General features: G+C 43.2%; 1 protein-coding gene across 2 annotated transcripts in view; it reads left to right on the top strand.

Moving 5' to 3' along the window:
* Nucleotides 1–27,344, top strand: part of ACACA (acetyl-CoA carboxylase alpha) — a 252,226-nt gene that overhangs the window by 83,584 nt on the left and 141,298 nt on the right. For both annotated transcript variants that reach the window (XM_070932018.1, XM_070932017.1), the window contains 2 exons: nt 2,373–2,491; nt 19,787–19,810. In XM_070932018.1, the coding sequence (XP_070788119.1) occupies nt 2,373–2,491; nt 19,787–19,810 (143 nt within the window). The remainder of the gene's footprint in view (nt 1–2,372; nt 2,492–19,786; nt 19,811–27,344) is intronic.

The raw sequence follows: 27,344 nt of genomic DNA, 5'->3' as shown, positions 1-27,344 counted from the left end.
TCCTCCTGATCAGCTGGGACTTGGGAGGCAGAGAATAGATGGGGGCAGGGCAGGTTAGAATTTTTACTACCGGTTCTCCGAACTACTCAAAATTCCCGCTGCCGGTTCTCCAGAACTGGTCAGAACCTGCTGAAACCCACCTCTGGATTGGACCAAAGTCATACAGCTGGCTTTCATGCCTAAAGCGGAACTAGAACTCTCAATCTCCTAGTTTCTAGCCGGATGCCTTAATCCCTAGAAAAATAACATATTATGGCCTGTAGATGTCTGATCGACAAAAACCAGAAGCTTATAAAATGTAAGGAAAGTACTTTTGTCTCCCTGAAAGGATTTATCCGGGCATCACTGCCCTTGAAGCAACCCGAGATCTTTTCAGAGGTGACCTCTTGGTGCGACACAATGAAATTAAGGGGGGCGGGGGAGAAGGAAGCGTGTGACGGGGATACAGGGTTCAAGGCGGCTCAGCATTAAATTAGTGACTAGAATCTCACTGCTCAGGCTGATTCTCAAATCACCTTTCCCTCTTTTGTCACACTCCACCTCTCGGCTGTCATCACCACGTCTTTTAACAGCAGGTTCTCTAGGCTCAGTAGCTGAGGTGTGAAGAAGTCTTCCCCTTTGTCTGCTTTTCTTCGTACGGCACACAGCCACGGGGCCAGCTGGCACAAGATGTACGGCTGACTGGAAGGCCCTCAAACGGGAGCCAAAAAACTCTCAAGGGGGGCAAAGATATTGGCTGTTGAAATAGCTGACTGTTGCCTTCACTTGTGAAGACATCATGCTTAATGAGAACTGCCGTACAGGTAGTCCTCGACTTATGACCACCATTGAGCCCAAAACGTCATTTGCTAAGTGAGACATTGGTTAAGTGAATTTTGCTCCATTTTACGACCTTTCCTGCCACCATGGTTAAGTGAATCACCGCAGTTGTTAAGTGAGTCATCCAGTTGTTAAGTGAATCTGGCTTCCCCGTTGACTTTGCTCGTCGGAAGGTCGCAAACAGGGAGCACAAGATCCCCGGGACACGGCAACCGTCATAAATACGAATCGGTTGCTAAACGTCTGAATTTTGATCACTTGACCATGGGGGATGCTGCAAGTGTCACAAGTCTCTCTTTTCAGTGCCGTTGTAACTTTGAATGGTTATTAAATGAATCATTTTTCAGTGCCGTTGTAACTAAATGAACTGATGTAAGTCGAGCACTCCCTGTAGTAGGGGGTTAAAGGGCTGGATTAGGAGCGGGCAGACCCAAATTAACAAAAACTAACAATAACAGAGTTGGGATGGACCTTGGAAGTCTTCTACTCCACAGGTGTCCAATTCGATCGCTTCGCATGACGTATCACCACATTTTTGCCTTTGCAGAGCCAGGGTGGGTGTGGCCTGCTTGTGACGCATCCGGCTCGCCGGCTGCCAGTTTGACAGGCCTGTTGTAATCCAACAGAGGTTATCACATGACCTTGCAACCATCATAAATATGAGGCACTTACCGAAGTCCAAATTTTGATCACATGACCATGGGGATGCAGCAACGGTCACATGTGTGAAAAACGGTCATGAGCAGAGGTGGGTTTCAGCAGGTTCTGACCAGTTCTGGAGAACCAGTAGCGGAAATTTTGAGTAGTTAGGAGAACCGGTAAATACCACCTCTGACTGGCCCCGCCCCCATCTATTCTCTGCCTCCGGAGTCCCAGCTGATCAGGAGGGAATGGGGATTTTGCAGTAACCTTCCCCTGGAGTGGGGAGGGAATGGAGATTTTACAGTATCCTTCCCTTGCCACGGCCACCAAGCCACGGCCATCAAGCCACGCCTACAGAACTGGTAGTAAAAAATTTTGAAACCCACCACTGGCATGAGTTACTTTTTCCGGTGCCATTGAACGGTCACTAAATGAATTGTTGTATGTTGAAGACTACCTGTATTGTAAGGCTAAGTTAACAAAACCTTGCAACTCTAAAAATTCAAATCTCCCACCGTCCCCTATACAGCCTGATCAACTAGGGAGGGTCCCTAATGTTCCTCTTGCCCTGTCTACTGTCTAGCTGTGGGCTACACTCTCTCTCATCTGACTGTTCCTTAGCCAGCAATCCTTCCCCCCCCCACCCCTCCACCATCCTTCAAGGTCATCCCTATATACCAGGGATTTCCAAACTTGGCCATTGTAAGACTTCTGGACTTCAACTCCCAGAATTCCCCAGCTGGAATTCTGGGAGTTGAAATCCACAAGTCTTAAAAATGGCCAAATTTGGAGACCTCTGCTAGATGCCATTACAACTGATGTGCTCTTAAGCTGGGTCTAACCCTCCATCGAGGAACAGGATGTTTGAACACCCAACGCGCCCTTCAGACATGTTTCCTTTTCCACCCCAGGTGTATGTTCGGAGGGCATACATCGCCTACGAGCTGAACAGCGTCCAACATCGCCAGTTGAAAGACAACACCTGCGTGGTGGAATTCCAGTTTATGCTCCCGACGTCACATCCAAACAGGTTAGACTTTAAAATGAAGGTATTTCTAAGGGATTTGGAAGAAGGGGCAAAGGGGGGAGTTTGAAAAGGTTTCACCTGGATTTTGGGGGGGGGGGGGGGCGCTGGGAAGTAAGAATTTTAATCCCCTGTGTTACGTCGTGTTGTGGACCCCCATGTTGAAAACCATGAGTTAGATGTGGCATTATTCCTGGTTCATAATGTGTCAGTGGTTTTCAAATTGTTTTATTTATTTATTTGACTTTACGAGTTGTCTTCTGCGGTGGACTCTCTTATGTGTGAAAGACTCTTTATGTGCAGCAACATAAATTGGCTACTGGGCCAATTTGGGGGGAACGGCTGACATCTGAATGTAGTCCCTTAGTTCCTTAGCAGCCGAAGATTTTGCGAATGAGGGTTTGCAATTTCTTTCTACACCAATCCACCCAGGTTGCTAAGGGGTCTGCCTAAAGAGGCACCAGGTTTATACAGGTAGTCCTCGACGTACGACCACAGTTGAGCCCAAAAGTTCTGACGCTAAGGGAGACATTGGATCAAATGAGTTTTTGGCCCATTTTACAACCTTTCTTGCTACCGGTTGTTAAGCGAATCGCTGCAGTTGTTAAGTTAAGTCACCTGGTTGTTAAGCGAATCTTGGCTTCCCCCTTGACTTTGCTTGTCAGAAGGTCACAAAAGGGGATCACATGATCCCCGGACCGTCATAAATAGGAGTCAGTTGCCAAGCATCTGAACTTTGATTAAATGACCATGGGGACGTTGCACCGATTGTAAGTGTGAAATGTCGTAAGTCACTTTTTTTCAGTGCTGTTGTAACTTCAGATCAGTGGTGGGTTGCCCCCCCCACCCCCCCGGTTCGCACCGGTTGTATAGTAAAACCGGTGGGAGGCTCCGCCCACTGACACTGACACCATGAAAATGGCTTATGCGCGGCCCCGTTGTGAACCGGTAGTAATAGAACCCACCCCTGCTTCAGATGGTCACTAAATGAATTGCTGTAAGTCGAGGACTACCTGTAGTGAAACCCTTCCTCCTTAAAAAAAAAAAAATTGAAAGAAAGTAAAAGAAATTCTAGGTTCTCAAACAAATGAACAACCTTTGGCATCTTTCCAGCTTTGCAACTTTAACAAAGCCTTCCAAGGAAAACCTCCTTCTGTGGAAACACAGTTTACAGGTAGTCCTCGAGTTACGACCATAATTGAGCCCAAAATTTATGCTGCCAAGTGAAACACTTGTTAAGTGAGTTTTGCCCCATTTTACGACTTTCCTTGCTGCAGTTGTTAAGGGAATCATTGAGTTTGTTAAGTTAATAACATGGTCGTTAAGCGAATCTGGCTTCCCCCATTGACTTTCCTGGTCAGAAGGACACAAAAGGGAATCACGTGACCTCTGGATACTGCAACCGTCATAAATATAAACCAGTTACCAAGCATCTGAATTTGGATTATGCGACCATGGGGATGCTGCAATGGTTTTAAGTGTGGGAAATGGTCGTAAGTCACTTTTTTTGAGTGACGTTGTAACTTTGAATGGCCATTAAATGAACTGTTGTAAGTCGAGGACTACCTGTATATGACAAAGCCGACGAGTCATAAAAGTGAAGATGAAATTAGGTTTCCTAGATTGTATGGGGAGAAATTGGGAGGACTGGTTGTGTCACTCGCTCTGGATCCTTAAAAAATTGAACAAGTTTATTTTTATAAGCGACAGCATTTTATTGGGTAATTCTTAAGTCATGTAGAGGTAGTTCTTGACCTGTGTCCATAATTGAGCCCAGTGCTAGGGTCGTAAGCTTTTGCAGTTACAAATTGAGGCATCATGTGTCATGATTCAAAGCTATGGCCGTTTTGATGATGGTTGTGAATAGAACAGTACAGAACAGAACAGAACTGAACTGAACTGAACTGAATTAAACTGAATTCTTTATTGGCCAAGTGTGATTAGACCCACAAGGAATTTGTCTCCAGTGCATAAACTCTCAGTGTACATACAACAAATAGTGATACCGTGTTTCCCTGAAAATAAGACCCTGTCTTATATTTTTTTGAACCCTGAAATAAATGTTTGGCCTTATTGCTATGCACTCAAAAGCCCAATTGGGCTTATTATCGGGGATGTCTTATTTTGGGGGAAACAGGGTAGATCATTATCATAGTCATTGTAAAAATACATTCACCACAAAACATTACATACAACACTTAGTGATATTCATGGATATACTAAATAAGCAATCAACATAAATCATACTAGGATAACTAATTAAACAATTTAAATCATAAGATACAAGCAAGAAAGTTATAGTCATAAGAAGACAGGTAATAGGGAAGATGAGAATAATGATGGTAATACAGCTTTACTAAATAGTTTGAGAGTGTTGTGGGAATTACCGTATTTTTCGGAATATAAGACGCACTCCCCCCCCAAGTGGGTGGAAATGTCTGTGTGTATTATAGAGCGAATATTGCGGCGGGGGGGGAGGGGGTTGGTGCGATGCTGATCAGCTGTTCTAGGTGGCGGGGATTCCCGCCACCTATCGCCTCTGCCTGTTTGCCGCCACCCGATCGCAGCGATCAGCGGGCCGTGGTGAATCCCCGCCGCCTAGAACAGCTGATCGGTGGTATTCTGGGAGGCCAATTCAACCGCCAATCAGCTGCTCAGCAGCGAAGTCTCCAGTGTTCCCCGGCAGCGTCAGCAGCTCAGCTCAGTTTACCGGTCAATTGTGGTCATAAGTCGAGGACCACCTATATAAGGCGAAGGAGAGGAACCTCTATTTGGCTTTCAAGATTCTGTCATTTTATTCTTGAACAATAGAGTTCTGGCAGTTCTTCTGAAGTCCTTGGAAGGGCTGAAAAAGTTTGACTTTCTGCTTCAGAGTGGTGTAGAGCAGGGATCCCTAACCCCCGGTACTTGGATTGGCACGTGGCCGCAACATGCCAGAAACTGGGCAGTGCAAACAAGCGAAGCCCCAATATGTGGGATGCAGGCAGAATGGGAAATCATGTCCCCTCCGGTCCGTGGAAAATCCTCCCTCCACGGAACCGGTCCGTGGTGACCAAAAGGTTGTAGAGTACATCACTGTCTTGCTTGCCTCTGGCCACTAGGTGTCACTGTTGATCCACCACGAGGTAGCCCACTCATACAGGACCCAACCAGCCCTCTCGAAAGGCATCTCCTCTTCCTTTGTTTTCCCCAAATATCCTTTGCCTTTTATTCCATCCTCCTCCTCGTTTAATGTTTGGGAGAATTGGTTGAGGAGGCCTGGTCTCGCTTCATTGAGAATCCATCAGTACATCTCACGAAATGGGTTCGCCCCCCCCCCCCTCTCTCCTTCCCTTTTCCTCCTCCTCTCTTCAAAAAAATCTGCTTTTGCCTGAAATGAATGAGTCCTCAAAGCTCAGCTGCACAAAAATCTCTCTGCAGTGATATAAATGGGCCATTGAATTTGGTCTCATCTGTTCTCTTCATCTCAACAATATTTGCAAATAATTGCATGCTATTTTGGAGGTCCGTCGGCCACCCAACGACGCACTCTTGCCCTCCCCCTTCCCCCCTCCTCCCCCCTTCCCATCCATTGATATCATTCCTCTCTCTCTCTCTCTCTCCTTTGGCCTCTCCCCCCATCCTCTTCTTCCCCCCCTCCCCTCCCCATTGTTTGCCGTAGCTTTTGAGAGAGGCTTTGATGTTCCCCAGCATCTGGATTATTGTGCCAAGCCAAGTTGAAAAAATCAAGTTCTATTAAAGGATTGGATCCAGCCTTCCTTAACCCCACCAGAGAGAGATGAGTTGTCTTAATTCTTTTGGAAGAATGATTCCTTGCGGGCTTTCAACATTGGCTAGGCTAGGTAATCCAAAGAGGGTGGGATCACACTGTACATTTCCCTCTGGCTTCAGGTACAGCTGGATCTCTATGAAAATTTTGGTCGCCACGATGTAAAAAAGATGAGGGGACTGTAGAAAGAGTGCAGAGAAGAGCAAGAAAAAGAATTAGGGGACTGGAGGCTAAGAATTGCAGGAACTGGGCATGTCTAGTTTAATGAAAACTGGGTCGCTGGTTCCATTGTCAAAAACTGCTTTTATTCTTGGAGAGCTGCTTCTCACATTCAATGGGAATTTGGCTCTCTATCATTTAAATCAGGGGTCTCCAACTTTAGCAACTTTAAGGACTAGGGGTGTCATTCTGCCTGAGGAATTCTGGGAGTTGACGTCCACAAGTCTTAAAAGTTGCCGAAGTTGGAGACACCTCTGATTTAAATCCAGTGATCCATATCCCATTAGGATATCCATATCACATATAAAGAACAGTTGCTGGAACTGGGTATGTCTAGTTTGATGAAAAGAAGGACTAGGGGAGACATGATAGCAGTCTTCCAATATCTGAAGGGTTGCCCCAAAGAAGAGGGAGTCAAGCTATTCTCCAAAGCACCTGAGGGCAGGATAAGAAGCAATGGGTGGAAACTAATCAAGGAGAGAAGCAACTTAGAGCCAAGGAGAAATTTCCTGACAGTGAGAACAATTAACCAGTGGAACAATTTGCCTCAAGAAGTTGTGAATGCTCCAACACTGGAAGTTTTTAAGAAGATGTTGGATAACCATTTGTCTGAAGTGGTGTAGGGTTTCCTGCCTAAGCAGGGGGTTGAACTAGAAGACCTCCAAGGTCCCTTCCAACTCTGTTATTCTATTCTACTCTAAAGTTTGAACTGATGATGTCTTACGGAGGGAAATTTGGAAATTCGACTGACATCTCCTTCTGGTTTTCAGAAGGTGGAACAGACAGCCAAAGCCAAAGACCAGAAGTTGCACTTAAAATCTTTGCCCTGTGGCTCTTCTAGAAAATCTAGAAAAGAAGCCTGAGTTACGCGCACCCCATCCTTGAGAAATTTAAGAACGCATTGAGAAAGGCTAAATGATGCAAATGAGGCTCATTTGCAACCCCCCCCCCCTTTTTCTTTTTTTTTTACTGAGATCATTCTGGTTTGCTAGCTGAGAGAGGGGACAGAAACTGTCCTGAAGTTTTTCACAGGGATGCCAAAAATTCGTACCTTCTTGCCATTTTTTATTATTGTTCTGTAGACCTCTGGATTTTCTTAAAAAAATTTTTTATAGCTGTGGATTTCATTTTTTTTAAAAAGAGGAAATAAATGCTGGGATTTATTAAGATTTACAAAATCTTAAACAATGTATTTAGGGAGTGATGCCTATTCAGTGCTTCTAGTGAGGTGGTGCTAAGTGTCTGTTGTTGGTTTTTTTTTTTTTATGGAAGTTTGAATATGGTCCTTACAGGTGGACCATATGGACTTACGACCACAGCTGAGCACAGAATTTCTCTTCCTAAGCAGGGCAGTGGTTAAGTGAGCTTTGTCCCATTTTACAACCTTATTTGCCACTCTTAAGCAAATCACTGCAGTTGTTAAAAGAATCATCCGGTCGCTAAGCAAATCTGGCTTCGCCCTTTGACTTTGCTCGTTGGAAGCTGGGAACATTATAAATGGTGATCATGTGATCTTGCGGCAGTACAACCGTCATAAGTACATGCCAGTTGCCAAGCACCTGAATTTTAATCACATGACCATGGGGAAATGTTATAATGGTTGTAAGTCTGAAAACTGGTCATAAGTGACTTTTTGAGTGCCCTTGTAACTTCAAGCGGTCACTAAATGAATGGTTGTAAGTCAGAGACTATCTGTATCGGTAATCCTTGACTTAACAACAGTGTGTTTAGTGACTGTTCAAAGTTACAATGGCACTGAAAAAATGTGACTTATGATGGTTTTTCACAGTTAAAATCTTTGCAGCAGCCCCAGGATCACGTGATCAAAATTCAGGTGCTTGGTAACTGGTTCATATTTATGACCATTGCTGTGTCCAGGGTTACATGATCCCCTTTTGCGACCTTCTGACACGCAAAGTCAATGGGGAAGCCAGATTCACTTAGCAACTGGGTCCCTCACTTAACAACTGCAGTGAGTCACTTAACAATTGTGGCAAGCAAGGTTGTAAAATGGGGCAAAATTCACTTAACAAATGTCTCACTTAACAACAGAAATGTTGGGCTCAGTTGTAAGAGCCTTGGTAGTACAAGGGTTTAAAGCACCCTGTTATTAAGCTGCTTAAGACCAGCTGCCTGCAATTACTGCAGGGTTCGAATCTCGCCAAGGCTCAAGGTTGACTCAGCCTTCCATCCTTTCTAAGGTAGGTGAAATGAGGACCCAGTTTGTGGGGGCAATAAGCTGACTTTGTATAAATATACAAAAAGGATGAAGGCTATTGCTGAGCACATTGTAAGCCGCCCTGAGTCTTCGGAGAAGGGAGGCATATAAATCAAATTTAAAAAAAAAAAAAAAAAGTTGTGGTCGTAAATCAAGGACTACCCTTAATAAACTGCTTTATTATTTATTGAACTGCAATTTGGCAGTTCAAATCTCACCAGGCTCAAGGTTGACTCCGCCTTCCATCCTTCCGAGGTGGGTAAAATGAGGACCCAGATAGTTGGGGGGCAAGAGGCTGACTCTGTAAACTACTTAGAGAGGGCTGTAAAGCACTGTAAAGTGGTATATAAGTCTAAGTGGTATTGCTAATTGCAGTCTAAGTCTACCCACTGCCAGGAGTTCGATCCTGACCGGCTCAAGGTTGACTCCGGCTTCCATCCTTCCGAGGTCGATAAAATGAGGACCCACATTGTTGGAGGGCAATATGCTGACTCTGTAAACCGTTTAGAGAGGGCTGTAAAGCACTGTAAAGCGGTATATAAGTCTAAGTGGTATTGCTAATTGCAGTCTAAGTCTACCCACTGCCAGGAGTTCGATCCTGACCGGCTCAAGGTTGACTCCGGCTTCCATCCTTCCGAGGTCGGTAAAATGAGGACCCACATTGTTGGGGGGCAAGAGGCTGACTCTGTAAACCGTTTAGAGAGGGCTGTAAAGCACTGTAAAGTGGTATATAAGTCTAAGTGTTATTGCTATTGCTTTTATAACGGCTAGGCTTTCTACTAGCTTCTATCATCTCCCCACACCCTTCTTAGCCCCTGCAATGGCCGCCTATGGCGACCCTCCTTGTTTCCTCCCAAAGTATGGTGACATAGAGATATCTTAGCATAGTGTTTCTCAACCTTTAAGAGGGGTGGACTTCAACCCCCATAATTCCCCAGCCAGGTACCAATTACAGGTAGTCCTTGACTTACAACAGTTCGCTTCATGACCGTTCAAAGTTACCACAGCACTGAAAAAAAAAGCGATTGATGACAATTTTTCTCACTTACGACCCTTGCAGCATCTCCCTGGTCATGTGATTAAAATTCAGACGCTTGGCAACTGACTCATATTTACGACGGTGGCCATGCCCCAGGGTCACGTGATCCCCTTTTGCAACCTTCTGACAGGCTGGCAAAGAAGCCTCTCAGCCACCAGAGCCGCAAAGAGGCTCTTAAAGAGGTGGCTGGCCGCAGGCTGCCGAAAAGTACCAGAGGTCACGGAAAAAGCTGCTGCCGTCGCCACCATGTTCTTCGCGCATGCACATCCCATTGGACTTGCAAGGCAATGGGATGCATGTGCGCGAAGAACATGGCAGTGACAAACATGGCGGGCGGGGCTAGCGAGCGGCGACTGGGGGACCGGTTTGGGGTGGCTGGCCAGCCGGCCATCGCTACCGGTTCGGTGATCTTGGCCAAATTTCCGCCAACGGTTCGTGCGAACCGGTACAAACTGGCTGAATACCACCTCTGAAATCTTTCCATTCCCCACCATCCAGTCAGAGCTGAAGAAGCTTCTTGGATGAGGAGCGAAATGTCTTCAAAGGAAAAACCAGAAAGTCCAGTTGCCTCTTGAAAAAAAAGCACCTTTGGGACTACTGTACTGTGTCTCTTCCTTCTCTCTGTTCGCATATTCTCTGCTTCCCTACTCAAGACCAGGAGCAAATCTTAGGTGCACCTGGTACTTGAACCGCGTAAATTACAACCGGACGTGCTCTGGAGACACCCTGGACGGTACGCTCCAACTGTGCAGCCTCCCAATCACCAATTCTTTCCACGCTGCTGATTCTTCTGAAAAGATTGTCCATTTGCTATCCTACCCGTGTTGCAAATGATACTCAAATGATGTCCCCTTGCTGTGGGGAGGATGGGATGAGTTCATTATTTTCAAACTGACACATCAGAGCAGAAAAAGCAATAGAGAGAGAGGCCTGTACTCATTTCACAGGGAGGCCTGCGAAATACCCAAAGTGTTAGCAAATAGGAGAAGGAAGGAGTACTTAAGGAGTGTTTGCTTTCTTGAGTTACATACAGGCAGTGGTGGGATTCAGCCAGTTCGCACCACTTCAGGAGAACCGGTTGTTAACTTTCTCAGCAGTTTGGTGAACTGGTTGTTGGAAGAAATCATTAGGGCAGAGAACCGGTTGTTAAATTATTTGAATCCCACCACTGCATACAGGTGGTCCTCGACTTATGACCACAGTTGAGCCGAAAATCTCTGTGGCTAAGCGAGACAATTGCGAAGTCAGCTTCACCCTATTTCACAACCTTTCTTTCCACAATTGTTAAGTGAACCACTGTGGTTGTTAAATTAATAAGACAGTTGTTCGGTGAATCTGGCTTCCCCGTCGACTTTGCTTGTCAGAAGGTCGCAAAAGGGGATCACATGACCCCGGAATACTGCAACCGTCATAAATATGAGCCAGTGGCCAAACATCCAGATTCTGATCACATGATCGTGAGGATGCTGCAATGGTCGTAAGTGTGAAAAACACTCATAAGTCACTTTTTTTAGTCCTGTTGTAACTTCTAACGGTCGCTAAACGAGTGGTTGTAACTCCAGGACTTCCTGTATAATGTAATAAAGGCAGGATAAAAATCTAATGAATTAATGAATAAACTGGGATCTTTGTCCAGGCTGTATTGTGTTTCCATTTTGTTCTGCCTCCATTTGTCTTGCGTTGTTGTCCAGATTTCTGGTTTTTTCGCCTTCTGAAAAAGCGAGTCGTGTTATCTTATCAGCAACATAGATGTAATGCAATGTAATCCTAGCTTTCCCATCTAAAAACCATTGGCTTATCTTGGGATCACAAGTCCCATGCTTCCCAACAGCTAGGCTAGCTGAGAATTCTTGACGTTGCATCCCCCAAAACTTGGGGATTATTAGATTGGTGGAATCTAATGTAAAGTTTCATGCAGGGGCAGGGGTGGGATTCAGCCGATTCGGGCAAACCGGATGCTAATCTTACATCTGGCTCGCCGAACTGATAGTTGCAAGGACTGGCTGGCCCTGCCCACACTGCCCCTCCCAGGAGTCTCCACGCAACCCATTTTGGATGCCAGGTAAGTGCAACGCCCACACAGTGGCTCTGGGAGGGTGAAAAACTGGCCGCCTGGAAGTTCCAGAAGTCAGGAAACGGGCCTGTTTCTGGGCTCCAGAACCCGAGGAGGCCGTTTTTTGCCCTCCCGGAGACTCACAGAAAGCCTCCGGAGCCTGGGGAGGGAGAAAACGGACCTCCTGGAAATTCCGGAAGTCCAGAAACGAGTCTGTTTCCAACCTCTGGAGCCCGGGGAGGCTGTTTTCACCCTCCCAGAAACTCAAAGAAAGCCTCCGGAGCCTGGGGAGGGAGAAAAACGGGCCTCCTGGAAATTCCGGAAGTCCAGAAACGAGCCTGTTTCCGATCTCTGGAGCTCGGGTGAGGCCGTTTTTGCCCTCCCGGAGGCTCGAGGAAAGCCTCCGGAGCTTGGAGGAGGGCAAAAACGCCTTCCCCCCCGCCATGGTGCAGGAGGCTGAGTAGGCCCAGCCCACTATGGCCACGTCCACCCAGCAACCAGGCAGAGAACCGGTTGCTAAAATTTTTGAATCCCATCCCTGAGCAAGGGGTGTCCAATCTTGGCAAATTTAAGACCTGGGGACAGCCTATTATATCAATCACAGAAGTGTTCTCCGGAACTGGGAGATATTTCTAGGTGTCTGTATTATTACATGTAGTGGTACAAATGGACAAAAGGCTCATCTTTTCCTGCAAATAAATTCTCCTATCCGAAATAAGAATCAGAAAATTAATTTGCAAAAAAAAAAAAAAAAAAAAACACAAACAGTTCCTCTCCTCTGATTTTAATGTAAATTCTAAACACAGAGACCCCCGCGCACTCAATACGTAATGGGAATATCATTATTCTGCTGGACATTTCTGTGACTGGTGATCAGACTTTTGAGTAGCTGGAGCCACCAGAAAGCAAAGCTGGTTAGAAGAAAAAAAAAAAGCAGGCAGAGACAGAACTAACACCGAATTTAATTTAAATTTAAATCTAACCAATTAAAGGCAAGCCGTTTTATTCTACAATATATGTATTTCATCACGTTCTGCTTCCTGTCACATTACAAATTGCAGCAAAATCTCCTTAAAGGCTAACATTTATTCTTGCATACAGATAGTCCTCGGCTGATGACCGTAATTGAGTCCGACAATGACGATCATAAGTCATAACGGTCATAAAGTGAGCCATCAAAACACTTGATGAAGTGTTTCATCAACACTTCTATTTTTCTATTCTAAATTTCTATTTTAAAAAAAAAATGTTAAGTTGTGGTCGCATAACTGGAGGATGCTACAAAGAACCATAAATGCCAGCCAATTGCCAAGCAGCCAAAATGCACTCATGGATTGCGGTGGGGGATGATGTCAAAACTTCAGAACAAAGGTCATATACGTATCTTTTGGCGGGGGATGGGGTGTCCATTGTAACTTTGAATGGTTGCTAAGCAACCTGGTTGTAAGTCAAGGACTACCTGTATTACAATTGGATGACAGTTTTAGGAACTATGTGGAGCTGATCCATTTTTTACCACAAGATCAGGCATTATAACAAGAGTTAATAACAAGGACCACACTGTCCAGTGAATCTAAAGAGACTTATTGTGCCTAAACTTAAAATGAATTTTGATTACATTGAGTAGTTATTTTGGATGTCTTCCATATGTTCATAAAGAAAATGTTACTCTAGAGGGAGAAGGATCGTGAATAGTTCCCTCATTCCCAGAATTAAAAAGCGATATCACGATACAACCTTTGGAGCCGTTCTCTGTGCGATACTCCTACTTGGAACAGTGGGTTGGACTAGAAGACTTCCAAGGTCCCTTCCAACTCCGTTCTTCTGTTATTCTCATGGCCACCTATTCCAGGCAAATGTAAAAGAGGCGTAAAAGCCTAGGGACGATTTTATTTTATGTTATTTATTAGATTTTATTTTGAGCGTGCTCCCATTAAATTTTGAGCAATGCTCCCTTGAAAAGACGGTTCAGTATTTTATATGACACAGTCCATATAATCAGATGATGGACCTGTCCTTTTCATTCAAGGCCATAAAAATGAATCGGCTGAAATATCATCTCACAAGTTCCTTCAGGCTTCCCCCACACACTCCTGTTGAGTGGTCATTGACTTCACTGGATGGATAAAAACCACGGCTGGTATCGAATACCACGAGAACGATACATGTAGACCTTGACTTAACGACCACAAATGAGACCCAAATTTCTGTTGCTAAGCAAGACAGCGGTTAAGTGAGTTTCTCCCCATTTTACGACCTTTCTTGCCACAATAATTAAGTGAGTCACTGCAGTTGGCAAGTTAGTAACACGGTTGTTAGGTGAATCTGGCTTCCCCGTTGACTTTGCTTGTTGGAAGGTCGCAAAAGGCGGATCACCTGACCCCCGGGATGCTGCAACCGTCACGAATATGAGACTCTTGACAAGCATCCGAATTTGGTCATGTGACCCTGCAATGTTTGTGAGTGTGAAAAACCATCATATGCAGTGGTGAGATTCAGCTGGTTCGGGCTGATTCAGACGAACCGGTAGTTAAATTGCTGGCTGGCCCCGCCTCGCCCCTTCCAGGAGTCCCCACACACCCCATTTTGGCTCCCAGGAGGCTGCATGGAGGCCTACTAGGCTCAAAACGGGGCGCGAGGGGCAGCACGTTCTCCCTGTGGCTTGTTTTTGCTCCCAGCGGGGTGCAGGAGGCCAAGTGCTGTCTGTCACACCCCCTGGTCACGCCCACCATGGCCACGCCCACCCAGCCGGTCATTAGGGCAGAGAACCGGTTGTTAAATTATTTGAATCCCACCACTGGTAATAAGTCACTTTTTTCTGTGCTTTAGTGTCTTCGAACTGTCACTAAATGAACTGTTGGACGTTGAGGACTACCTGTATATGTGTGCGAGAGCATTTCAAGGAATGTTTCAGGAATATTCTGCCTTGTGGAATCTTAAAAAAGAAAGAAAAAATGTTTTTTTTCCACTGTCCCTGTTCACAAACCAAATCTAAACAAACAAATCAATGCACACAGATGTTTATTGAGAAGTAAGGGCAGTTGAATTTAATTCCAGGTAAAATGTTATATAAATGTGGAACCTGGGAATCCTATTTTACACACATACACGCAGGCACAGACACAGATACACAGACAGAGAAAGAGAGGCGGGAAGAAAAGTTTAGAAAGGAAAAGAGAGAGAGGAAGAAAGAGGGGAAGTGAGGAAGAGAAAGGGGAAAAGAGAGAGAGAGAGGAGAGAGAGAGAAGAGGGGAAGGAAGGAAAAGAAAGAGGGAAGGGGAGAGAGAGGAAGTGAGGTAAAGGAAGAAAGAGGGAGAAAGAGATGGAAAAGAGGAAGAGAAAGGGGAAGAGAGAGAGACAGAGACAGAGGAAGAGGAAGAAAGGGGAAGAGAGAAAAAGAAAGGGGGAGAGAGAGGGAGAGGAAGAGAAAGGAAGAAAGAGAGAGGGAGGAAGAGAGATGAAAAAGGAAAAGAAAGAGGGAGAGAGAAAGAAAGGGGAAGAAAAAGAAAGGGGGAGAGAGGAAGAGAAAAAGGGAAGAAGAGATGAAAAAGAGGAAGAGAAAGAGGAAGAGGGAAAAAGAAAGAGGGGGAGAGAGAGAGGAAGAAAGGGGAAGAGAGTAAAAGAAATGGGCTGGGAGAGGAAGAGAAAGAGGAAGAAAGAGAGGGAGAAAGAGAGATGGAAAAGAGGAAGAGAAAGGGGAAGAGAGAGACAGGAGAGAGAGGGAGAGGAAGAAAGGGGAAGAGAGAAAAAGAAAGGGGGAGAGAGAGGGAGAGGAAGAGAAAGGAAGAAAGAGAGAGGGAGGAAGAGAGATGAAAAAGAGGAAAAGAAAGAGGGAGAGAGAAAGAAAGGGGAAGAAAAAGAAAGGGGGAGAGAGGAAGAGAAAAAGAGGGAAGAAGAGATGAAAAAGAGGAAGAGAAAGGGGAAGAGGGAAAAAGAAAGGGGGAGAGAGAGAGGAAGAAAGGGGAAGAGGGAAAAAGAAAGAGGGGGAGAGAGAGAAGAAGAAAGGGGAAGAGAGGAAAAGAAAGGGGCTGGGAGAGGAAGAGGAAGAGAAAGAGGAAGAAAGAGAGAGGGAGAAAGAGAGATGGAAAAGAGGAAGAGAAAGGGGAAGAGAGACAGGAGAGAGAGAGGAAGAGGAAGAAAGGGGAAGAGAGAAAAAAAGGGGGAGAGAGAGGGAGAGGAAGAGGAAGAGGAAGAGAAAGGAAGAAAGAGAGGGAGTAAGAGAGATGAAAAAGAGGAAAAGAAAGAGGGAGAGAGAGAAAGAAAGGGGAAGAAAAAGAAGGGGAGAGAGGAAGAGAAAAAGAGGGAGGAAGAGATGAAAAAGAGGAAGAGAAAGGGGAAGAGAGAAAGAAAGAGGGGGAGAGAGAGAGAGAGAGGAAGAAAGGGGAAGAGAGGAAAAGAAAGGGGATGGGAGAGGAAGAGGAAGAGAAAGAGGAAGAAAGAGTGGGGAAGAGAGAAAGAGAAAGGGGAAAAGAAAGAGGGGAAGAAAGCGAGAGTACGTATTTTAATAATGCAGCTTCTACCCTTCCTAATCACAAACTGCAGCTGGAAAATACAATGTCGGTCCATGTGCTCAGTGAATTATTTATTTCTCCTGAAAGAACCTGTGAAAGAACCAGTTAAATTTAGAAGAATTTAAGATGAGCTCCGGTTGAGCTTTCACCATCTTCCATTTTATTCTTGTTTGTGTATAGCGCCGATTGATAATACAATATATTCAATCATAGTTCAGCCAAACCATTTTTTAGACCTGTAAATTACAGCAATGGAGAAATAGTTTCACTATTCAATATAAACGTGCATCAAACTAAAGACAACATCTGTCTGATATGTCTAGGGCTGCATTGATAAGCTGAAGTACAGCTTTTTTTTTCTAATTAGGGGTGAAGATGTTCAATTTTGGATTAACCAGTTCACTTCAGTTTATCAATCTATTTATATCTTACATTAAGCTTTGCTTAATGCTATGAGCCAGCCACCATTTGCTGATTCCTATCTACTGACAGTTTTATCAGTATAACACATTTTAAGATGGGGGCCAAATTCCAGAATTGTACCCAGGCTTAAATTTGCTGAGTTATCAATTCCCTTCAGCGAATGTCTATGGAGATTCTCAGTCATCCAGGTCATGATTATCCCAAAAGTGCTTTTCAAAAGGAAACTGGATTTTTTTTAAAAAAAATTCCTTGAAAACATTTTGCTTCTCATCCAAAAGCTTCTCATCCAGAACAGAAGAAGTTTCTTGGACAAGAAGCGAAACAAAGAATAGAATAGGAATAGGAGTAGAAGTAGAAGTAGAAGTAGAAGTAGAAGTAGAAGTAGAAGTAGAAGTAGAAGTAGAAGTAGAACTCAATTCTTTATTGACCAAGTGTGATCAGACACACAAGGAATTTGTCTTCGGTGCATAACTTCTCAGTGTACCATGTTTCCTCGAAAAGAAGACCGTCTTATATTTTTTTGAACCCTGAAATAAGCGTTTGGCCTTATTTTCAGGGAGGTCTTATTATTTTGGGGTGCGTGGAGCAAGGTGGGGTTCCTCTTGCCATTTTACCTGATTTCTAACTCTGCTTTAAATATTTTCGGGGAAGGCTTATTTTCGGGGGGAGGCTTATTTTAGCGCATGCGCTCAAAAGCCTGATTGGCCTTATTATCAGGGGAGGTCCTATTTTCAGGGAAACAGGGCACATAAAAGCTATAAGTGATAAACCATGATCATAGTCATCATAAAAATACATTCATCATAAATCATAAGATACAACACTTAGTCACAGGATACTAAATAAGCAATCAACATAATCATATTAGGAAACGAAATAAAACAATATTAATTGTAAAGATACAAGCAACAAAGTTATAGTCGTAAGAAGATAGGTAATAGGAAAGATGAGAAGAATAATAGTAATATAGGCTTACTAGATAATTTGACTGTTGTGGGAATTAGCAGAGTGATGGCATGGGGGCAAAAACTGTCCTTGTGTCTAGTTGTTCTGGTGTGCAATGCGCTATAGCATCATTATGTCCAGGATGTGAGGGGTCTGTAGATATTTTCACAGCCCTCTTTTTGACTTGTGTAGTATAAAGGTCAGTAGTGGGTTTCAAAATCCGTCGCTACCGGTTCCCTCATGGGCGCGTGCGCACTTGTGCAACGCTTCTGCACATGTGCAGAAGTGTCTGGGCAGGTGGGTGGAGCCTCCTGCTGCTGCTGCTACCGGTTCGCCCGATCCGGGGCAAATCGGTAGCAACGCACCACTGATACAGGTATACATTTTCAAGGAAAAAGTAAAGAAATCAGTTGCTTTTTGAAAAGCAGTTTTGGGAACTCCCTTCAGCAGCAAATTCTCTATAATGCTTTATGCTATCAATTGGTATTGGTAAGTAGTAAAATTTGACCTCCTGACTTGCTTCTGTTCATCCTGGCTGAAAAATGAATGTAATTAAATAATATATATCGCAGTGGAATTAAGTAGTGGGCTAGAGGAAGTTGGCAGCCCAGTCTTTACTGGGAGTTGGGGGTTTTCTGGAACGCTGACAGAAGTGACGTCACTCCTTGTGGCCATAGACTCACATCTTTTTCTTTGATGATGATGATGGATTTTTTTTTGTTTTTGTTTTGATGTGGTATATGAAACTCACAACATTCTGATATTCGCTTCCAAATGGTGTCCATTGCAACTTCAGGAGTGAAAGACACAGGTTAAATTCCACCCAAACCGATTCATTGCTCATGCATATGCACAGGAATCTAGTCAACTAACGTTTAGCACTATTTTGGCGCTAGATAATGGTTAACGGAATTCAAGAGGGGTTGGCCTTAGTCCGTTTGTGACTATGTAGAGACTCTAGGCTGGTTCCTCTTTTGACTCCACCTCCAGATTCTGTCACTCCTTCTTCTACAGGAATACATACTATATCTAGATCAGGGTTGTCAAACTCGATTTCATTGAGGGTGCATAAAAGTTGACACAGGGTAGTGTTTGACCTCGGGGGGGTGGGCTGGGTGCCTGGCCAAGGGGCGTGGCCAGCTTGGCATCCATTTTCGGCTGGACGGCCTCCTGCAGCCCTCCGCCAGCGAAAATGGAGTTGGGGGGGGCTGCAGCCCTCCTGAGCTCTGTTTTCGCTGGCAGACTCACCATGGGCCGGTCCTTTGCTGTTTCTAGGGCGGCCCCGCAGACTAGATCTAAGCACCCCGCGGACTTGATCCGGCTCGCAGGCTTTGAGTTTGACACCCCTGATCTAGATAGTTGCTCTTTTTGGATGAAATATAACTTACATCGAGATAAAGAAGAGGAATTAGATCCAAAAATGGTGTAGAAAGTTAAATTTGCCTTCTTCGGGACCCTGAAATATTCCCCCCACCCCATGCACTGAGGATTCAATGGAGACGATAGGCCTATTGTTTCCATAACCCACTTTGTACTGTATCAATAATCTTACAAAGAATTACAATGCCTTAATGCCATTTTCAAAGGCTGGTTTTCAGTTCATTCTGTTTTACTTAACATTAAAAGGGCAAAATGTCCTATAGTTTGGTAGCGTTCCCTCTCAATTTCAGTACAACTTATTTCTGTAAGAAAGCGGCGATACAATTGCAAGGGTAGTAAATGTATAAAGAATAGTTTGATAACACCTTTCCTCCCCAAAAGAATTAAATGCAGCTAATTTTGTATAATTTTATATGGAATTGTCTTGAGGAAGAACTTCATAGCTTAAAAAGTGTCAAGAAAGAAGAAAATGGTTTTCCAAAGCATCTTTTTGCGCTTGATTTTTTTTTCACGTTTCAGGATATTGATGGATAAGCCCTTTTTTTTTATGTCCCATGGATGCCGCCAGAAAATAAATATGTTTATTTTTTCCCCCGCCTCTACAAATGTAATTCTTACAGCTTCTGCTTTGCACACTGGCTTGAATGACAGTTCTGATTATTTTTTAAAAAATTATTGATTTATTCATTTTAATGATGGCTTCCACTAACCAATCTTTAACTAACTGTGGTTGTTTAATTACAGAGGGAACATTCCCACGCTCAACAGGTACAGTAATTCTCCTTTTTAGCTCTTTTAAAAAGTAGCTAGTTGTCAGAAGAATGTGTAGTTTTAACACAATTTTTTTAAAAGAATTGGGTTTTTAACAACCTAACTTTTTTATTTATTTATTTATTTTGGAATCTGGTTCCCGCTCAAAACTATACCAATCTCTAATCCTTATTTTCAGGGTTTGTTTTTAATGTTTTCCTCTGTTCCCCTTTGAATGTTTCTGTGTTTTTTCTTCTCTTTATCCTTTCTTTTGGCATGCTATAAAAATTAACCTCACTAGCGCACAAGACTTACCTTACCTGCCTTAAAATCCTGTTCCAGATCTTGAAGCAAAAATTGGTCATTTTTCCTTCCTCCCTTTCTTTTCCCTTGGGTAGCAAAGATGGACCCCAGCTGGCCCACTCACCAATCGGGATTTAAAACAGAATGAGTAACTTTACTCCAAGTGGTTTAAAAAAAAAGAAAAATACACAGGTAGTCCTCAACTTATGACCACAATTGAGCCCAACATTTCTGTTGCTAAGCGAGACAGTTGTTCAGGGAGTTTTGCCCTGTTTTACGACTTTCCTGGCCACAGTTGTTAAGTGAATTGCTGCCATTGTTAAGTTAATAACACGATTGTTAAGTGAGTGTTTCTTCCCCAATTGACTTTGCCTGTTGGAAAGTCGCAAAAGGGGATCACATGATCCTGGGACACTGCAACCGTCATAAATGTGAGTCAGTTGCCAAAAGCGTCTGAATTTTGATCCCGTGACCACGGGGACGCTGCAACTGTCGTGTGAAAAACCGTCACAAGTCACTTTTTTTTCAGTGCTGTCGTAACTTTGAATGGTTACTAAATGAACGGTTGTAAGTTGAGGACTACCTGTATATTGGAAAAAAAATAATAATTCTCCAGGTTTTCTGGATATTGACCCATATCACAAACTAGCGAATGTCAAATTTTCCAGCTGGGGAAGGTTCTGAATGCAGATACCTTAACTTTTTCATTTGCCTACACCCTAAATCTTATTTTAGGGAAGAGGTTGCAGAATATCCTTGTCAGCATTTGCTCACCTGTGAGTAGAAGGGATGTTGTGTCTTCACTTACCTGGCCTTCCCGGAGAAAGCTGCCATTAGCTTCTCTCAGACGAAGGCCAAGTCCAGTTTTCAAAAATGCCCAGGGGAAGAAAAGTTTTACAAAGTATTTGAATTAAAACACTGGGGGTCGGTGGGGTGGATACCCTTTGCTTGTGAAAAGCATTTGGAACTCATATCCCCGAAGGAACTGGTGCTTAATTCCCCAGGTCCTAAAGAAATAACATTTATTACTGGATCGGGACCAAGAATTGGGTTTGAAGACTAGCACACACCCTTTTACAGCAGGGGGAAGCAAATAGAAGTTGCCCCCCAATGACAAGAAAAGAGCAGGATTTTTAAAATCCCTTTGGGCTACAGATCCATTTGAAAGTCTGGAGAAACCTACGAAACCCCTTATCATAAACATTATTTAAATGCATGAAATAAAATGCATAGACGTACATCATACTGTAAAGTTGCTCAGATTCGTCTATCAAAAATATTTTAAAAAGAGAACGTGTAAGCCTGCCAGAGTCACCTTGTGAAGGGAGATGGATGGCCTAAAATTTTTAATAAATAAAAATAAATAAATAATCTCAAATTACTTCAAATAGAGAGATTTGTTAAAGATAAGGAGCATTTTTGGAGACCAGGCAACGAAATAAGGCCATACCTACATGGGTTGCTGGCTGAAAAACTAAAGTTGTAATGGTTTTTTTGCAACCCAGGTCAGATGACTCCTAAACTCTTATTTATAGACATCAAAGCGATCTGTGGACTCGAATTAAGAACCCTGTTCTAGTCCATCGTGTGTGAAAATGATTTTGGGATGGGGAACGGCCCAGTCAATGGTTTCTAGCGGTACTTTGGTTTTCCCCCTGCTTGTTAAATTTTCCACCAGTAACTCCAGTTGGCTGAGGGGTGTATTCTCTCCAGTTTGAATGCCTTGGCAGAGATAACTTTCCTCTGCCTTAAATTAACTTTTTTTTTTTTTAATGCCAACAATTCATTACGGCTTTCCAGGGAGGGTGGGTGGGTGGAAAGTGGTTGGCTGAGAACATAATTATTATATAGTCATTTGTCAAGAAAGATGTACAGCCTCTCACTCCGAAGAGAATGTATTTGCTTAGCCCTCTTCCAGAACGGTGTTGTTGTTTTCTTTCCCGTGTTGTTTCTTTCCTTTAAATGCAATTTTGCAAATATGGCTTTAAGGCAAATTGGAGAGGGTGGGCGGGTGGGTAGAGATAAGCGGGAACTCACTGGCTCATTCTATATTCAGGCCTATTTCTCACTAAAGTAGTAATCACTGCACCATTTGAGGCAAGAGATAGAAGGCCAACATGACAACTTCTTTCTATGTCAGAAGGAAATACGCCACACTTCACAAGCTAGCATGCTCTGGACAAGTCTAATTTTTTTTTTCCTTAACCACCCAACGTATTAGATTTTTTTTTATAGGTAGGGATTTTTTTTTTAATCCACACAACAAACAATTCGATCATTTCCTCTGTGGTGAAGTGATGGGGTTTTTTTGTAGAGGTATTTGAACCTTCGGACTACAATCTTCTGTTTTCTGTTTGTGAGGGACTCATCCTGTAACATCCATTGATGTCACTATTTTCTTGAAGGAGTTCTAGTTTCACACAAATGGATGCACACAAACACCTGCTGTCTGGCAATTCCCTTGCCATTGACCAGGGGGTCTCCAAAGTTGAGAACTTTAAGACTTGTGGACTTCAACCCCCAGAACTCTGGAAATTGAAGTCCATAAGTCTTAAAGTTGCCAAGTTTGGAGACCCCTGCCACAAACAAGAGATACTTTCTACAAATCAGCAAGGGATCGGCTGCTGTTGTGATATCACAAATGGCTGGCGTGTGGACTGGTGCATGGAATGCCTTCTTCTGAATCAAAATGCTCACCAGATGTTGGGAATGATCTCTAGTGGTACAGGGTATCAATCAGTATCTGGAATGCTGCACTGTTGAATCAGCCATTTCAGCTGGCCATGTTGCGGGAGAGAGATGACGAGATGGGTAGACGTAAGTCAAGGCGAGCCATCAGTTGGGTTCCAGATGTTGACTTGTGAGTCCTTCCATGATGATCAACAGTAAAGTCATCTAGCAGTTGTTCCTCAGTACCAGGAAGTTGCTCTCCATTGGAGAGGTGATGGGTTCATCCGACCCATTGCTTGAAGAAGAAATATGCTATGTAGGAGTGTCCGTGGGGATGATAAAAAAAAAAAAGATGGCGGCTGCCATGGGACAATTGAAACCCCGCCTCCTTTAAGGTACATTCCTTGTTAAAAAGGGGTGGGGCTTTGACTGGCCGTCATCTTGAACCCTATGACCAACTCTCCAAATTGTCCCTGGAATATAAGAAGCTATTTTATTCCAGACCAGGCTCCCATTTATAATATTTGTATCCTTAGGAGCCCCAAAAAGTCACTCCTGGGTTGTGTTGCCCCGACAGAATGGCTACTAAATGAACACGCAGGGTTATACATGCATACACCTGAACCAATTTTAACACTAACCAAGTTTAGCATGGTTGTGTGACTGCTGTTCTTATGCCTGGAATTGACCTGGTTAGGTGTGTTGCCTAAACACAACCTCTAGATGACTTTCAGATAGATGCTCACAATAACATCTCACCCACCTGTTTGAACGCCATCTCTTGCCAATTCACGACATGGGTAAGATTATTGCCTAGAGGTAGTCCTCAACTTGCAACCACAATTTTCTGTTGCTAAGCAAGGCACTTGTTAACTGAGTTGCACCCCATTTGATGAGGTTTTTGTCACCGTGTTAAGCGAATCACTGCAGTCGTTAAGTGAAGCATGCAGTTGTTCAGCAAATCTGGCTTCCCCTATTGACTTGGCTTGTCAAAAGCGGGCAGGGAAGGTTACAAATGATGATCATATGACCCGGGGACAGTGCAGCCGTCACAGATACATGCCAGTTGCCAAGCATCTGAATTTTGATCACATGACTCCGGGACAATGCAATCATGATAAATACATGCCAGTTGCCAAGTGACCGGATTTTGATCACGTGACCTTAGGAATGCTGCAATGGTTGTAAGTGTGAAAACAGATCATAAAACACTTTTTTTCAGTGCTGTTGTAACTTCCAATGGTCACTAAATGAATGGTTGTAACTCGAGGACTACCTGCATTTCAGAAAAGCATAACTCCAAACATTTCTGAGCCTGTTCTGTTGATGCTGATATATGGGCACTGAAATCCAGCATAAAGGTTATGCCCAGCTGGCACAGTAGACAATACCCATGATTAGAGATTTCCTAAACATATTTCAACCTGCTGTAACCGTTGTGTATTTGTGTTGATGTATATCCATGGCCTTTGTTCAAAGAAAATTTACTAAATCTTCAGAAACTAAACATAGCTCTCTGTGTATAGGGGTTTGTGTTTGTGTATATGTGTGTGTTCTTAATTTGCAAATGCTAAAATCTGTCTATCATCTGCTTCTGTCTGCCAGAGCAATGTATAGCTTAACTGTTGAAAACATAATTTGGGAATAGTCAAGATATAAATTGTTCCGCAATGTATGTGGTTTCTTTTAAAAAAAACAAAACAAAACAGTGGAACAGGAGAGAGAATGCCTTCCTGGGTTTCTTTTAGTCTATGCCTTTTTTATTTTAATTATTTGTCAAAGAAAAATTACAAATTCGAAGAAGCAAAATTGAGAAAAAAAAAAACTAAAATGTGACAGGGAGGATAGGCACACTAGTACACTTTACACACGCCCCCCCTTAGGAAACCCCTAAAATATGGAGAAAGATCCACAGAAGTTAAGTTAGAATTAAAAATTTTGGAAGTTAGTAGCTGAGACAACTGAATCGGGTAAGATACCCCAGACTTTGAAGCTCCATAATGCTGCATGAAATTTGTAACGCTGCTGTAATTGAAATCAGAGTCCTGGTGTTGTTGGGACTCACAAAATGAATTGCAAATTAAAATAGCCTTTAGTGAAAATTTCACTTCTGCCTTCTACTGATCAAGTTATTTTAGCAAATTCCACTGGGTTTCCCCCCCCCCCCCAGCCTTGGTACTTCCATCTGCAAAATGGGTTTAATATAATACACTAGAAGAGTTAACAGTTCTGCAATGCAGATGAAGTCCTTGGAAAGCCCTTTCCAGATGCCAAGGGGCTAAATGGAAACCAAGATTCTTGCTCAGAGTAATCCCATTAACAAAGCTCTCTGGAGAGCCATGAATCTTAGATTAGCTTGTCACCAGTTTCGCTCCCTTTTCATTTCAAGTAGGTAATCATTATTTCAGAAAACCAATTTCATTGTATACATGATGTACAATGACAATAAAGGCAATTATTATTATTAAAAGGAGACTTAAGAATCTGCAGGGCTGCAGACTGAAAAAATCCAGCCTCGTGGAATTAAAATTATTATTACAATTCCTGACCTTTTAAAGACTGGCTCAGGTTTTTTAAAAAAAAAGGTAGAAATAAATAAATAAATAGCCACATGGACAAACTCCAGCCCAGTTTATTCCAACGAACAACTCTGAATGTTTATATGTCCAAAACTCAGAGATCAAACTGTGGAGTCCTCATCTATTCATTATTATAATTATTTTTAAGTGCCACAAATATATGTGAGGCGTTACGTAAAAAAGTAAAATAAATGCAACTGCCCATCCCAAAGTTTGGTGTAATCTAAAATATTTGCTTGTGGTTTGAAAATCTTGGTGAAAATTTCAAATCCTAGAATGCCAGTTATAACAGAGACCTTAGAAGTCTTAGTCTAACATCTTATCCCGGACACAATTTGTATGGCTGTGCATCTCACATTCCTGACTCATGACAATTAAAAAAACAACATCAGAAACAAAATTACAGATTCATAATAACATGCAAACATACCGTGTTTCCCTCAAAATAAGACATCCCCTGATAATAAGCTCAATTGGGCTTTTGAGCACATGCGCTAAAATAAGCTCCCCCCGAAAATAAGCCCTCTCCGAAAATATTTAAACGCATGCACAGCTGGTCCCCGCCATTTCCTCTGGTTAGGGTTAGGGAGACAGAGCTGGAAATCAGGTAAGATGGCAAGAGGGGCCCCGTCTTACTCCACACACCCCCAAAAATAAGACCCCCTTGAAAATAAGGCCAAGTGCTTATTTCGGGGTTCAAAAAAATATAAGACAGGGTCTTATTTTGGGGAAAGCATATATTAACCATGATTAAAATCACAATGAAACTAATAGCTCTCATAGGAAATTCCTCCTTCTTTAGAGTTGGGATCACCTATGCAAAGCCCCTGCCGTGCTATAGAAAATACATTCAAACCTTCTTCCCTTCAACAGCCTTGCAAAGTATTGGAAGGATCTTCCCATAAAATATGAGTCTTTGCATACAACACTAGAGCTCATAATTTCCATTGTGACTGGTTCAACTGTTTAGCTGGCCAAATCCAATTTCTGTCATTGTTGCTTTTAACCTATACATTTTTTTTAAAGAAAAGGTGAAAAAAAATCAGAGGTAGAAGCTCCATTGATAGTAATCTGTATTAGTAGTCGCCTTGGTAGTTTTGATGGGGATGTGGTTTCCTCCATGGGGATGGAAACTACACCAGAGGAAATTACACCCCCACCAAAATTGGCAGGGCAAATTATTGGATACAGTAAAAACAGACAGCAAACCCCACACTCCCTCATCCTGATAATGTTATCTAGTTGGGTAATGAGATGCCTGCAAACGCCCACCAAGGAGCTTGCAAGCTCTTGAGTCACCAAACTCATCAAGAGACCATCAAGAGTTCTGCATTTCCACCATGAGCCAGATATATTCTCTTTATTGGAGTCTTTTCCTTACTAGGAAAGAATAGTTCTTCATACACCATGTCCATGGGCTTTTGATATGTTCATGGTTAGCCTGTCACGCTAACCCATAAAATAATCTGAAAAGGTGCAAACCCAGTCTTGACACACTATAGGCCGGATTCATTCGGCCCAATGGTCATATGACTCAGAGGAGAAGGTTAGTATTAAATGAAGCACAGGTAGCCCTCAATGTACAACCACGATTGGTACCCAGAATCTCGGTTGCTAAGCAAGCCAATTGTTGAAAGAGCTACGCTCAATTTTGCAACCTTTTTTTTTTTTTTTGCCATTTATCACTGCAGTTATTGCATGAATCATGAATCTGACTTCCCTCATTGACCATGCTGGTCGGCTGGAAAGGTCGCAAACGGGGATCAGATAACCCTGGGATGCTGCAACCATCACCCCAGGGGAGAGGGTTGTTGTGGCTTGTTGGGGTCCACGAACCCTGTAAAGCCGCCTTGTTCTATCAGCGCAGCCCCTTGTACCAGCTTTACCTGAGTCCTTTGGGAGTAGGGCGGTATATAAATTTAATAAAATAAAATAAATTTAATTTAATAAAATTTAGAGAGGGACTTAAATTCTCTATCCATCTTGCAAGCCGCATGGTC

The sequence above is a fragment of the Pituophis catenifer genome, unplaced genomic scaffold, assembly GCF_029215685.1.
Source record: "Pituophis catenifer annectens isolate HBS135680 unplaced genomic scaffold, rPitCat1.0.hap2 SCAF_1, whole genome shotgun sequence".
Taxonomy (NCBI): domain Eukaryota; kingdom Metazoa; phylum Chordata; class Lepidosauria; order Squamata; family Colubridae; genus Pituophis; species Pituophis catenifer.
Note: the sequence above shows the minus strand (reverse complement) of the source record. Positions and strands in the feature narration are given on the sequence as shown.